This window comes from Apus apus, chromosome 13, assembly GCF_020740795.1.
Source record: "Apus apus isolate bApuApu2 chromosome 13, bApuApu2.pri.cur, whole genome shotgun sequence".
Lineage (NCBI taxonomy): Eukaryota > Metazoa > Chordata > Aves > Apodiformes > Apodidae > Apus > Apus apus.
Window position 1 is genome coordinate 17982311 of NC_067294.1, and position 13894 is coordinate 17996204.

Below are 13894 nucleotides of genomic sequence, written 5' to 3' on the forward strand. Positions count from 1 at the left end.
CGGCCAGCCGCGCGCTGTACCGCGCCTCCGCGAACACCGGCGCGTTGTCGTTCACGTCCAGCACCCGCAGCGCCAGCACCGCGCTGCTCCGCAGCGACGGCGACCCGCCGTCCGCCGCCCGCACCGTCACGTTGTACTGCGGCACCTCCTCGCGGTCCAGCTCCCGCGTCGTCACCACGCGGTAGTAATTCTCAAGCGACTTCTCCAGCCGGAACGGGACGCCGGCGGCCAGCGAGCAGCGCACCTCGCCGTTGGCGCCCGAGTCCCGGTCCTGCACGTGCAGCAGGGCCACCACGGTCCCCGACGGGGCGTCCTCCGAGATCTCGCTCAGCGCCGACGACACTGTGAGTTCGGGCGCGTTGTCGTTGACGTCTGTCACGGTGATTGAGACTTTCGCCGTGTCGGAAAGGTCCCCGCCGTCATATGCCTGAACCTCCAGTTCATACAAGTCTCCTTCCTCAAAGTCCAGGCTCTGCACCAAAATGATCGCTCCCGACTCGGAGTCTAACTGGAAAATCTGCGAGGCTTTCTCTGTGATTTTCTTGAACGAGTATTTGACGTGGCCGTTCATGCCGTCGTCGGCGTCGGTGGCCGTGAGGGTGAGGAGGGTGGAACCCACGGGCACGTCCTCCGCCACGCGCACCGTGTACTCCGCCGCGCTGAACACGGGCGCGTTGTCGTTCGCGTCCAGCACCGCCACGCGGATCCGCGCCGTGCCCGTCCGCGCCGGCTCGCCGCCGTCGCTCGCCCTCAGCACCAGCTCGTGAAACGCCGCCTCCTCCCGGTCCAGCGCCTTCGCCAGCACCAGCTCGGGACGCTGATCCCCGCCGGGGCCCGCCTGCACGGCCAGCGAGAAGTGCTCGTCGCCGCTCAGCTCGTAGCTCTGCAGAGAATTACGTCCCACGTCCGGGTCTTGCGCATCCCGGAGGGGAAACCGGGACCCCGGGGCTGTCATCTCGCTCATTCTCAGTTGAGTTTCTGCCTCTCGGAAGCTGGGCGCGTTATCGTTAATGTCCGTGATTTCCACTTCGATTCCATAAACCTTCATGTCCCCCTCCGCTATCAGCTCACACCGCAGCACGCATTGCTGCGCACTCTCGCACAGCTGCTCCCGGTCTATCCTCTCCGCCGTCACCAAATGTCCCGAGTTCCCGTGCAGAGCGAAATACTGCGTCCTACCTCTGTCTATGATGCGCACGCCGCGGTCGCGGAGCGCCGGCAGGTCCAGCGCCAGGTCCTTGGCCACGTCGCCCACGAACGAGCCCTTGGGCATCTCCTCGGCAACCGAGTAGCGCAGCTGCCCCCACGCCGCCTCCCACGCCGCCACCAGCACGCCCCACAGCAGGGCTCGCTCCCGCCGGCCCCAGCGCCTCCCCGCCATTGCCCGCAGCTCCGCCGCACACACCGCCAAGCCTGCTCCCGACACCGCTCCGCTCCCGCCTGGACGCTCCCGCCGGCCCCTCCGCCTCGCCGCACCACGGCTCCGCACCGGGGGACGCTCGCACACCGCCCGGCCGCCGAGCCAGCCAGCGAGCGAGCGAGCGAGCGAGCCGGGACGCAGCGGGCGGGGCTGCCTGCAGCGCTCCGGCCTTCCTCTCGCTCCTCCTCGGTCAGCAGCGGCGCCCGCAGCCTCCTCCCGGCACTGCAGCCACCGAGCGCTGCCCAGCGCTGCCCGCCCCAGCGCTCCCCGGCAGCTCGGCCACACACATCCCACCGCTCGGGGAAAAACACTCCCAATGCCCACCTATGTGAAAACTACATTGTTTTTCTGAACTGAAAAAAAACAGAAGCCTTGTCCCATTATCCAAAACCACAGGCTCCAGCACGAACCGATAGGCTTTTTGTAGCTGTCCAGCTTTACAGACTTCATACTTCTTCAGGCTTTCGGGGCACATGAAGCGTCATGAACAATACGGCAATAGTTCCGAAACTCGAGCAGCGCCACAAGGCGGCAATGAAGCTCCTGAGGCACAGCCCGTCAGTCTTGACTGTGTTCCTTTTCCACTACAGCTTTTGATTTTGGGGCGGTTTCTGTTTCATGTTTGATTTTTTCTTGCTTTTTTGGTCCTTTTTGTCCTTATTGTTTGGTTTTGCTGCCCATAAACGGGCTACACTCTCCTCCTTTATCTGAGAGGAGCAATCAGTAACTTAACCCTTCCTGGAGAAAACACGCACGTTTCAGGAAGGAAAAACTCTCCAACACCAAACGACAATCCCATTTCCCCAAACCCAACACGCAGAACCAGCAAATCTCATTCTACACAGGACACATTCGCCTTTCCCGTTACTGACACTGTCGCTTGAAGATAAAAGAAGGTTTGAAGAGAAAACCTCTCAGCTCAACCTGAACCCGTCATCACCGCTAAACTGAACCGTGATTTTCAGACACGCACCCGGGGAGAACCACAAGTATCAGGCTCGTTAACGCCAGCAGAAGGAGTTCTGCTTTAAATACTAGAACACGGTGTAAATCCATTCCAGCACCACTGAGACGCGATATATAAAAGCTGAACAAGACCAGAATCCGCGGGGAAAACGGCTTTGCGAGTACAGCAAGAATAACAACACGGACGCCTATTTTTCGGATGTTCCTCTTTTCTGAACAGTAATACTGAACAGGAGAACAATGGAATGCTTCAGTGACACCACTAAGACAACGCCTAAATCTTTTAACGGTTGGAACACCTCAAGATGCAGCCAATAGTGAAAAAGCGACCAGAAGGCAGATTTTTTTAAGGGGTAGATTGATTTAGGGTTTCTTTAGTTTATATACTATTACACTTAAACAATTAATTCAACAGTTGGAACGATTACCAAGTGACTGTCATTTTGCTTAAACGAAGGTAGAAAGCACTGCAACTTGTTAATAAAGTACTTAATCCGTGGATCTTCCTCTTGGTCCTCTGTTCAACAAATGACAAGTGAGAACAAGTCCAGCTGAACCTCCTGCTCTAAGCGGGCCATTTGTAAAGGTGCAAAGGATCTGAATTCAAGTGCCTAATTGCTGTCATTTGCATATGTATTACCTCAGAATGGGTAGAGACCTCCTCTGGAAACACCGGCAGACACAACAACAAGAGATCCCTGCACAGGGAAACTGCCTCCACAAGTTCAGCCGCCCCACTCGGACATTTCTGCAGAAGCCTCTCCCCAAAAATGGGCGACACTCTCCTCCTTCACCTGAGAGGAGAAATCAGTAACTTAACCCTTCCTGGAAAAAACACGCACGTGTCAGGAAGGAAAAACTCTTCAACACCAAACGACAATCCCGTTTCCCCAAATCCAACAGGCAGAACCAGCAGATCTCATTCTACACAGGACACACTCCCCTCCCCATTACTGACATTTCCCCTTTTAGTCAACACAAGAAAAAGCCTCTCAGCTCAACCTGAACCTGTCATCACAGATAAACTGAAGACTGCCGCGGCGAGCTGCCTGCTCTGACGGGAATAGAGACAGTCCGGTTTTACATTACATAAAATTTATTTGCGGGTACAGCAAGAATAACAGCAGGTACGCCTGTTTTCCCAACAGTCCTATTTTCTGAACAGTAATTTACATCGGAGGATGCAAGGAATGATTCAAAGAAGCCACTGAGATAAAGGCTACAACTATTACATTGTTGGAACATCTAAAAATGCAGCTAATGCTGAGAACCTTCATCTTGGTAGGATACAATTTCACGAAAGCACAGTAGGACGGCAGAAAACAAGCACCGCTGCACACCCTGATCTATGCGGACCGTTTGTCAAAGTGGAAATGGCCTTCATTCAAGTGCCTAATGGCTGTCATTTGCATATCTATCTCCTTAGAATGCGTAGAGACCTCCTCTGCTAGCACAGACACCCTAAAGAACTGTTGCAAAAAGAGGCTGAGAGACCGAATTCCTCGGTGCAGTATTGCCCCATTAAAGACCACCGAATAGGTTCAAGCACCACTCTTTGGGAAAGGCACCTAGGAAAATTAAATAACTCTGAAATACGAAAGGCGAGGGTTTTCTTTCTCTCCTTTAGATCTCATTCAACACCTGCATTTCTGTTGGAAACGCTGAGCAGAAAGGGTAAAAGCAGAGAACTACCGCACAGGACGGAAGCAATTGAAAAGAGAACTAACTGCACTGAGCAACAATGCCCGGACAGATAACTCGACCCGCTGGGGTTTCCATTTCTGCAGAAGGCTTTCCGCAAATGACGGGCGACTGGCTCCTTCGTCTTACACGAACAATCCCTAAGTCCTCCTTTCATGGAGAAAACACGCCCGTTTCCAGAAAGGAAACGCTCTTCATCACCAAGAGGCAATTCCACTTTTCAACAAACGACTGCAGAGAACAAGTCCAGCTGCACCTCCTGCTCTATGCCGGCCATTTGTAAAGGTTCAAAGAGCCTGAATACAAGTGCCTAATTGCTTTCATTTGCATATCTATGCCATCAGAATGGGTAGAGACCTCCTCTGGAAACACCGGCAGACACAACAACAATAGATCCCTGCACAGGGAAACTGCCTCCACAAGTTCAGCCGTCCCGCTCGGATATTTCTGCAGAAGCCTCTCCCCAAAAACGGGCGACACTCTCCTCCTTCAACTGAGAGGAGCAATCAGTAACTTAACCCTTCCTGGAGAAAACACGCACGTTTCAGGAAGGAAAAACTCTCCAACACCAAACGACAATCCCGTTTCCCCAAATCCAACACGCAGAACCAGCAGATCTCATTCTACACAGGACACACTCCCCTCCCCATTACTGACATTTCCCCTTTTAGTCAACACAAGACAAAACCTCTCAGCTCAACCTGAACCCGTCATCACAGATAAACTGAAGACTGCCGCGGCGAGCTGCCTGCTCTGACGGGAATAGAGACAGTCCGTTTTTACGTTCCCTCTCGGACACACGCACCAGCGCTCCCCAGCCACCCCACCCGAGGAACACGCACCCCAGGGTTCAAAAGGACTGAAGAAAAAGAGCCTCTCCCCAAAAATGGGCGACACTCTCCTCCTTCATCTGAGAGGAGCAATCAGGAACCTAACAATTCCTGGAGAAAACACGAACGTTTCAAGAAGGAAAACTCTCCCGTACAAAATGACAATTCCGTTTCGCCAACTTTATCACGTAGAATCAGCAGATCTAATTCTACATAGGAAGGATTCACCTTCCCCATTACTGACACAACTCGCACCCGCGCTTCCCAGCCACCCCACACCGGGGAGCGTGAAAAAGAGCTCTGCTTTAAATATCTCATAGGGAACACGGTGTAAATTTTTACCAAAAGGAGGGACTGAAATCAGACATGTAAAATGTGATCAAGGTGGCATTAATCCAACCTCGCCAGAATCATACTTGGCTCCCCGCAAACTGCTCGGAAAATGGCTTTGAGAGTAACGCAAGAACAACATCAGGTACGCCTGGTTTCCTGATGTTCCTCAGGAGACAATGCCTACATCATCGAAGTGCTGGAACACTTCAACATGCAGCTCATCCTGAGGAAGGAAGAGCAATGGAGCGGCAGTTGCCCTTTTTAATAGAACATTCATGTAGCGTTTCTAGAGTTTCTACACAATCGCACTGAATTCGGCAGACAGAAGGACTATGAAGGGCCTCTCTTGTCAGATGTCAAGATGTAAAGTATCATACCTTCTTTAATTATTCAACAATGATTCAGCTAAATCCTTTACATTTCATCTTGGTAGGAAACCCTTTAAACACAGTTCTGTAAAACGGCAGAAGAGATTCCAGCTGCACCTCCTGCTGCAGGCGGCCCGTTTGTAATTGTGCAAATGGCCTTTATTCAAGGGCCTAATGGCTCTCATTTCCATATCTGTGTCCTCGGATTGGTTAGAGACCGCTCCTGGTAGCTCAGACACCCACAAGAACAAGAAAAAAGGGGCTGAGAAAGAGAGCTCCTCGGTTCAGTATTTCCCCTTTCAAACGTTCAAGCACCTGCTTTGTTCAGGGCTTATTGCTTGTTTTTGAGACCCCATTCTACACCCTCATCCGTTTATAAAAGGCTGAGCAGGAACTGGTCACAAATAATGGAAGTGAGGGAACTGACACACAGGAGAAAGAAGATAGAAATAACTACACAACGAACTCGGAAATAACTATCTGCATAAAACTTATCCTCCCCAAGAAGTGATTCAAACGTCAATCCGATTTCTCCAGACTCCGTCTCACACAGCAAGCAGATCTCGTTCTACTCAGGGAGTTAACACTCAAAACCTTCTCGCTACAGAGAAACTGAAGAGTGCCAAGACGAACTGCCTGCTTTGGGGAAAGGCAGTCACCCCGCTCCTTCACTCACTCACTCCCGGAGACACGCACCAGCGCTCCCCAGCCACCCCACCCACGGAACAGACAACCCAGGGGGCCAGAAGGAGAAGAGCGAGAGCGCGCGGGCTCACACACCTGCGGTGCGTCGGGGCGGGCGGGCGGCTCTCCCGGTCCGGCGCTGCTGCTCGGGCTCCGCTCCCCGCACGCCTCCCCGCCGAGCAGCTCCTCCGCGGCCAGGCTGGGCAGCGGCGGCGGCTGCAGCCAAGCGGCCTCGGGCAGGCCGCGGCCCGGCGCCACGCACACGTTGTAGGAGTAGGGCAAGGTGCCCTCGCAGAAGTCGGCCGGGAAGGCGGCGCCGGCCACCGAGAAGCGCTGCGCGCCCAGGCAGCGCAGCACGGCGGGCGGCCCGGCCCGGCGCAGCCGCGCCAGCACGGCCAGCGCCACGCTCAGCACGAAGAGCGCGGACAGCAGCGCCAGCGCCAGCACCAGGTAGAACTGCAGCTCCGCCGGCGACTCGGCGCCCGCCGCCCGCTCGCTCAGCTCCGGCAGCGCCTCCTGCAAGCTCTCGGCCAGCACCACGTGCAGCGTGGCCGTGGCCGACAGCGCCGGCTGCCCGTGGTCCTTCACCACGGCCACCAGCCGCTGCTTGGCCGCGTCCCGCTCCGACACGGCCCGCGCCGTGCGCACCTCGCCGCTGTGCAGCCCCACGCGGAACAGCGCCGGCTCCGCCGCCGCCACCAGCTCGTACGACAGCCACGCGTTGCGCCCCGCGTCCGCGTCCACCGCCACCACCTTGGCCACCAGGTAGCCGGCCTCGGCCGAGCGCGGCACCACCTCGAACGGCGCCGCCGCCGCCCCCCCCGCCTCCCCCGGGCCCGCCGCCGGCCACAGCACCCGCGGCGCGTTGTCGTTGCGGTCCAGCACGAAGACGCGCACCGTGGCCGTCGAGCTCCGCGCCGGCGCCCCGCCGTCCTGCGCCCGCACCGCCACCGCGAACTCGCGGCACTGCTCGTAGTCGAACGAGCGCTGCGCGTACACCGCGCCGCTCCGCGCCTCCACCGACACGTAGGGCGCCGCGCCCGCGCTGCCGCCCGCCAGCCAGTAGCTCACGCGCCCGTTGGCGCCCGCGTCCGCGTCCCGCGCGCGCACGCGCAGCACCGCCGCGCCCGCCGCGTTGTTCTCCGCCACGTACGCGCTGTAGGCCGCCTCCTCGAACACCGGCGCGTTGTCGTTCACGTCCGACACCTCCAGCACCAGCGCCGCGCGGCTCCACAGCGACGGGCTGCCCCGGTCCCTGCCCACCACCCACACGCGGTGCTCCGCCGCCTGCTCCCGGTCCAGCGCGCTCGCCGTCACCACCTTGTACGAGCCGCCCGACGACGCCACCAGCGACAGCGGCGCCTCGCCCGACAGCTCCAGCCACACGGCGCCGTTCTCGCCCGAGTCCGGGTCGGTCACCTTCACCAGCGCCACCACCGTGCCGACTGCCGCGTCCTCGGGCACCGGGCTCGACACCGACAGCACCGTGATTTCGGGCGCGTTGTCGTTCTCGTCCGTGATTTCTATTTCCACTTCACAGTGTGCCACCAGCCCGCCGCCGTCCCTCGCCTCCAGGCCGAAGCTGTACTTGCTCTTCTCCTCGAAATCGAGGGCTCCCGCCGTCCTCACCTCGCCGCTCTCGCTGTCGACGCTGAACAACGCTCGCACGCCCTCCGGGACGTTCCCGAAGCCGTAGGACACCCGCGCGTTGGAGCCCGCGTCCGCATCCGTGGCTCGCACCTGCAGCACCACGGACCCCACCGGTACATTCTCCCGCACTCGCTCCTCGTAGATGCTTTTACTGAACATGGGCGCGTTGTCGTTGGCGTCGGTGACGTTGACGAGAATCTGGACAGTCCCGGACCTCGCGGGGTCTCCGCCATCCACCGCCGTCAGCACCAGCTGAAAGGAGCTCTGCTCCTCACGGTCCAGAGCTCTCTCCAGCACTAGTTCCGGCTGCTTCTTCCCTCCCGAGCTCTCCTTCAAAGCCAGAGAGAAGGACGGGCTGCTAGTGAGCTGGTAGGTCAGCAGCGCGTTGCTGCCCACGTCCGGGTCTCGCGCCGTCTCCAGCGGAAAACGCGCCCCGGGAAGTGTCAGCTCTGGGATCTCGAGGCCGAGAGCAGCCTTGCTGAAGGCCGGGTCGTTGTCGTTGACGTCGTGGATGTCGACCTGGACGTGGAAGACGTTGAGCGGGTTGTGCAGCAGCGCCTCGAAGCTGACGGAGCAGGACGCCGCCTCGCCGCACATCTCCTCCCGGTCCAGCCGCTCGCTCACGTACAGCTGCCCGCTCTCCCCGCTCACGCCGAAGTATTGCTTCTCGGCGCTGAGCCGCAGCTTGCGTGCCGGCAGCTCCGCCGGGCTCAGCCCCAGGTCCCGCGCCAGCGGCCCCACCAGCGAGCCTCTGCCCAGCTCCTCGGGGATGGCGTAGCGGATCCGCTCCGGCGCCGCCCGGCAGCACAAGCCCAGCAGCAGCAAGGCGGCCAGCAGCACTCGCCCGCCTGCTCGCCGCCGCCTCGGCCTCTGCCTGCCCGCCATGCTCGCCAGCGCTCGCCGCGCTCCTCCCTCCTGCCGCTGCCCTCGCTCGCTCCCTGCCAGCCCCTCTCCGCAGCCCGCGCAGGGGCCGCCGGACGGCAGCGAGCTCGGCGCCGCCTCGGACGCCGCTGCTCTCGCCTCTCTCTGCTGCCCGTGCCGCTGCCGCTCTGCCCGGCGCCGGCCGAGCGAGCAGCCTGCGGGGGCAGGACGCTGCGGCGGCTGCGGCTGCGGCTCCAGCGCCGCTCCTTGTCGGCCAACAGCGGCACCCGGAGGCGCCGCCACGACACCGCAGCCGCCTGATGGCCGCGCTCGGGGGCCCGGGCTGGCAGCGGGGGGCGCGGCTCTTCCCGCCTCTCCGCTCTCGCTGCCGGTGGAATCTGGAAGCTCCTACGGCCTTGGGTACGTGCCTGAGCCCCAAGGCTTTAATCTGAGATGCGCTGTTGTGATTTGTCCTGTCATGACAGATCTCCAGGCTGTGAGACCTCAAGTCCTTCAGCCGTTCCTCATAGCAGAGATCTTCCAGTTCTTTGCCTGTTTTCACCTCCTTCTCTGGTACTACTATAACAGATTTATGTTTTTTTCAATGACACCCCAAGAACTGCATGCACTATTCCAGGTGAGGTCTTATGAAAGTAGAGTTGAAGTGCAGAATCCCCTCCCACAACCTGCTGCTGGCCACACTACTGCTAATGCAGCCCAGGATACAATTGGTTTGCTGGGTTCCGAGCACACACAGCCAACTCAAGTCCCATTTGTCACCCACCAGAACCCCCAAGGTCTTCTCCACAGGGCTTCACTCAAGACCCACAAGGTGTACAGGCTGTCCCTGTCCCTCCAGAGGGCATCCCCTCCATCAAGCTACTCAACAGCACCACTCAACTTCTTGTCATCGCAAACCTGCTGAGGGTGCACTCAACCTGTCTGTGCCACTGAAGAAGATAATACTGAGATATATTAACAGTATTGGTGCAAGTACAAACCCCTGATGTTCCACATGTTACTGGTTTCCAGTTGGACACTGGGCAATTGACTAAAAGTCTTAGGGAACTGCCTTCTCCACGCAGCCAGCTCCACCTAACATTCCTCCTCTCAAACCCATATCTCTCCAATTGAGTGGCTGCCATTTAGGGGGTGAATGTGTGGGGGACACTCTGCATGAGTTCTCCCTCTAACCCCCCAGTCTGTTCATGGGAGCCGTGGCTGGGCTGGCTGGCCACTCTGCACTTGGAGGACTGCAGCAGAGGTGGGTTTGCTTCCTTTCCCTACAGCCAAGTGTGCCTGGGTGAGCACACCGTGACTATGAAATCCTTCCTCTCCAGCAATGCCATGGTGCCCCTGGGTGGCATCACATCCCTTAAGCAAATCAATGACAGCCTTTAGCTTAGTGTGATCTGCAAACCTGCTGAGGATGCACTCAACCCCACTGTCTCTGTAATTGATATTACTGAGATATATAAAGAGTATTGGTGCAAGGATGAGCCCTTGACGGACACCACGTGTCAGTGGCTTCCACTTGGACACTGAGCCATTGAGTAGAACTCTTTGGCTGTGGCCACCCAGCCAGTTCCCTCTACATCCAACAGTCCACCTCTCAAACCCACATCTCTCCAATCGGGTGGGCCCCATGGTTTGGGGAACACTCAATCAAGACACATCACAAGTTCCAGATGGAATAACCAATATGCAGCTGCAAGATCCAGTTGTTCGTATCAGCTCAAAGACACCACTGTGCACATGAGGAATTCGGGAGATAACTGACCCTGAAGCCATTGAGACAATGTTTATGTCTACACCAAATAGTCCCCATAGTCACCACAACATCTTGCTCTAAAACTGTGAACACAAACCTATTAAACCCTTTTTTTTCAAATACCGCTTCTTTCGGTCATCCAGGTAAGTTTGTTCTCAGAACATAGAAGTTCCCGTGAGCCTCGGATACTTCAATTACTAATGGGCTATTTCGCAAATCGGAAAGAGGAGCTGTTTGCAACGTGTGAGCTGCTTTTCCCAGGCCAGTCGGGACTTCCAGGGGAAAAAAAAAAAAGTCAACCAATACAAAACCACAAGAACCAAATGTGGACTGTTCTTCAAAAGAAGAAAAGGCAGATCCGTCCACAGAAAACTTCAGGTGTGGGCTGGTCTGACAATGGAAAGAGTAAAACTCTTTTGCTTGAGGAAAAGTACCCCAGTTCCTGATGCTCCTCAGGGCCTGTTTGCACACTGACACCAGCTCTCAGCAACGCTCAAAGGAAAGAGCGGAAATCAAGACCTTGTAGAAACCGACAGACCTTAGCTGGTCACCACGGGGAGAAGGGGGCACACGGTGACCCACTGAATTTCCTGCGTGATGTGCTCTAGGTGACCCTGCTCTGGCAGGGGGGTTGGACTAGATGATCTTTCGAGGTCCCTTCCAACCCCTAGGATTCTGTGATTCTGTGATGCTGTGAATTCTTTCAAGCTCTACACAGACCACGGGGTTGGGAACTACAGGTACCGCAGATTTTCTCAACGCTCCTGTTGCTCCAAACAAGAAACAGCTCCATGGATGACCCATACTTGTTCACAGGTCTTGCTGATAACTCAGCTCCCAGTTATGTCCTCATGCTGCTCCCTCAAAACATAATCCCTCAAAAACACCCCTCGCGTATTCACTCCCGTTTGGCAGAAGAGAACACAAAGTTCCAGTGGGAACAGGTTTCTCAAGGCCAGCAGGGTCTTTCCAGCCGCAGTGAGACTCTGGATGTGCTCACCGACTGAGAAAACAACTTCTCTAACCACTGTCACTGTTAAGGTAACACTGCCCTGACAGTTTGTTTTGATTGTAAACGGTAAAATATCGAGTTTAAAAATGTAGCATGTAAAATTAAGCGCTGCTGCACGAGAGTCAACAATATGAAACAAGCTGTAATGTGACACAGAATCACAGAATCATGGAACTATTCAGGTTGGAAAAGCTCCTTGGGTCACCAAGTCCAACCATCATCCCTACTCTACAAAGTTCTCCCCTAAACTACGTCCACCAACACCACATCCAAACGACCCTTCAACACATCCAGGGATGGTGACTCCACCACCTCCCTGGGCAGCCTGTTCCAGTGTCTGACCACTCGTGCTGTGAAAAAATTGTTCCTACTCTCCAGTCTAATCCTCCCCTGTTGCAGCTTGAAGCCCTTCCCTCTTCTTCTGTCACTGATTACCTGTGAGAAGAGACCAGCACCAACCTCTCTACAATGACCTTTCAGGCAGTTGTAGAGACTGATGAGGTCTCCCCTCAGCTTCCTCTTCCTCAAACTAAACATTCCCAGCTCCCTCAAGCGTTCTTCGTTGGATTTATTCTCCAGCCCTTCACCAGCTTCCTTGCCCTCCTCTGTCCTCGCTCCAGCACCTCGACATCTCTCTTGAACTAAGGTGCCCAAAACTGGACACACCAGGGCTGAGCACAAGGGGACCATCACCTCTCTGCTTCTGCTGGTCACATTATTTCTAATCCAAGCCAGGATGCCATTGGCTTTCTTGGCCACCTGGGCACAGTGCTGGCTCATGTTCAGCTGCTGGTCAATGAGAACCCCAGGTCCTTTCCTACCAGACACTTTCTAGCCACACTTCCCCAAGCCTGGAGCGTTGCCTGGGGTTGCTGTGGCCCAAGAGCAGGACCTGGCAGTTGGCCTTGTTGAAGCCCAGACCATTAACATTAGCCCAACAATCCAATCTATCCAAGTCTCTCTGTAGAGCCTCCCTATCCTCATGCAGATCAACACCCAGCTTGGTGTCATCTGCAAACTCACTGACAATACACTTGATGTCCTTATCAAGATCATCAATCAAGACGTTAAACAGAAACAGTCCCAACACTGAGCCCTGAGGAACACCACTTGTGACCAGCTCCAGCTGGATTGGACTCCATTGAGCACCATAAAAAGCACAAATTAATGACAACTTGACAGTTCCTGAAACCTCCCCTCTCCCGCATGGTTGCCACTGGTCCATCATCACTTGCATCGAAAGAAAAGCTGCACAGACAACTTCTACTTACCATGCATAATATTTGATTTCTCAGCATGTGGATGTGACAAACAAGAACATTTCTACCAGTAACACTGCAAGGAAACATGTCTGTGAAAGTCTTTCTCTTCACAGCTGTAAATATGAAAGGCACGTTAGGACAGTCAGACAAATAGAACAGGGCTTCTGTCCTCATCAGAGGCAAAGGCCCACCTTGAGATCATTACAATGACCAAAACTGGAAGTTAAAACCTGTACAAAGAAAGGAACAGAACATACACCTTGGGTACATCATTAAGTTGTTAAGTAGGCAGTCAATACACAGTTTGCTCTTCCCAAGGCTCCCATTATGGCATTTGTCACAAGTACATAATGAAGCTTTTGGTTCAGAACTGATAAGGACACGTCAACACAGAAGAAGAACTCCCCAAGACTCCTAGCTGGAGTAACTTGTCTATCAAAATATTTTTTGAAGAAGAAATTCACATTGCATCATGCTACAGATGGGCACTGAACGCAGAAAGGAGCAAAAAAATATCTCTTGGTCCTTCAACAGCCACTCAAAAACAGCTCCACAGCTTTCACCTCCAACCCTTCACGCTTTGCACCGTGTTTTATAACCCTCAGAATTTCAAGTACACGTCATGAAGCAGATATTTTTCCAGACCATTTATCTTCAGCAAGCATCAGGATCACCCACGGAACTCACAGGGATATCTTTGCATCTCTGGACTGAGATGAAAATATATTTCTGTGATCAGTGCAAGTCAGAGAAAAAAAAAATCAAACATCAAGGTAAAGAAGAATAGGTTCTCCAGAAGAGACTGTGTCAGTGAAAAGCGTGTAACAGAATAACAACGTGATAAAACACAAAGCTCTGCTCTAAGGAAACTCCAACAATTCAGGCCCTGCCTGGGGTTGTTAGACATTCACAATACAGAAACACGTGTAATCAAGAGCCAACTGCCTAGGCTGTTTCTCTTCAATATGCACCAGCATCACACCACGGACTTCACACAGATTTCTTCACATCTCTGGACTAAGACATGTCCTCAGAG

At 55.2% G+C, this 13894-nt stretch overlaps 1 protein-coding gene across 8 annotated transcripts in view; it reads right to left on the minus strand.

The window, feature by feature from the left end:
• The window catches only part of LOC127389887 (protocadherin gamma-A4-like), a 215298-nt gene that overhangs the window by 186396 nt on the left and 15008 nt on the right, over positions 1-13894 (minus strand). For 2 of the 8 annotated variants that reach the window (XM_051630822.1, XM_051630821.1), the window contains exon 1: positions 8110-9083. The exons of 3 other annotated variants lie outside the window; for them this stretch is intronic. In XM_051630822.1, the coding sequence (XP_051486782.1) occupies positions 8110-8837 (728 nt within the window). In that variant the 5' untranslated portion in view covers positions 8838-9083. Of the gene's footprint in view, positions 1-1179; positions 1391-7622; positions 9084-13894 lie in introns of those variants that run through there. 3 more of the 8 variants (XM_051630826.1, XM_051630824.1, XM_051630833.1) reach the window with 2 other exon arrangements.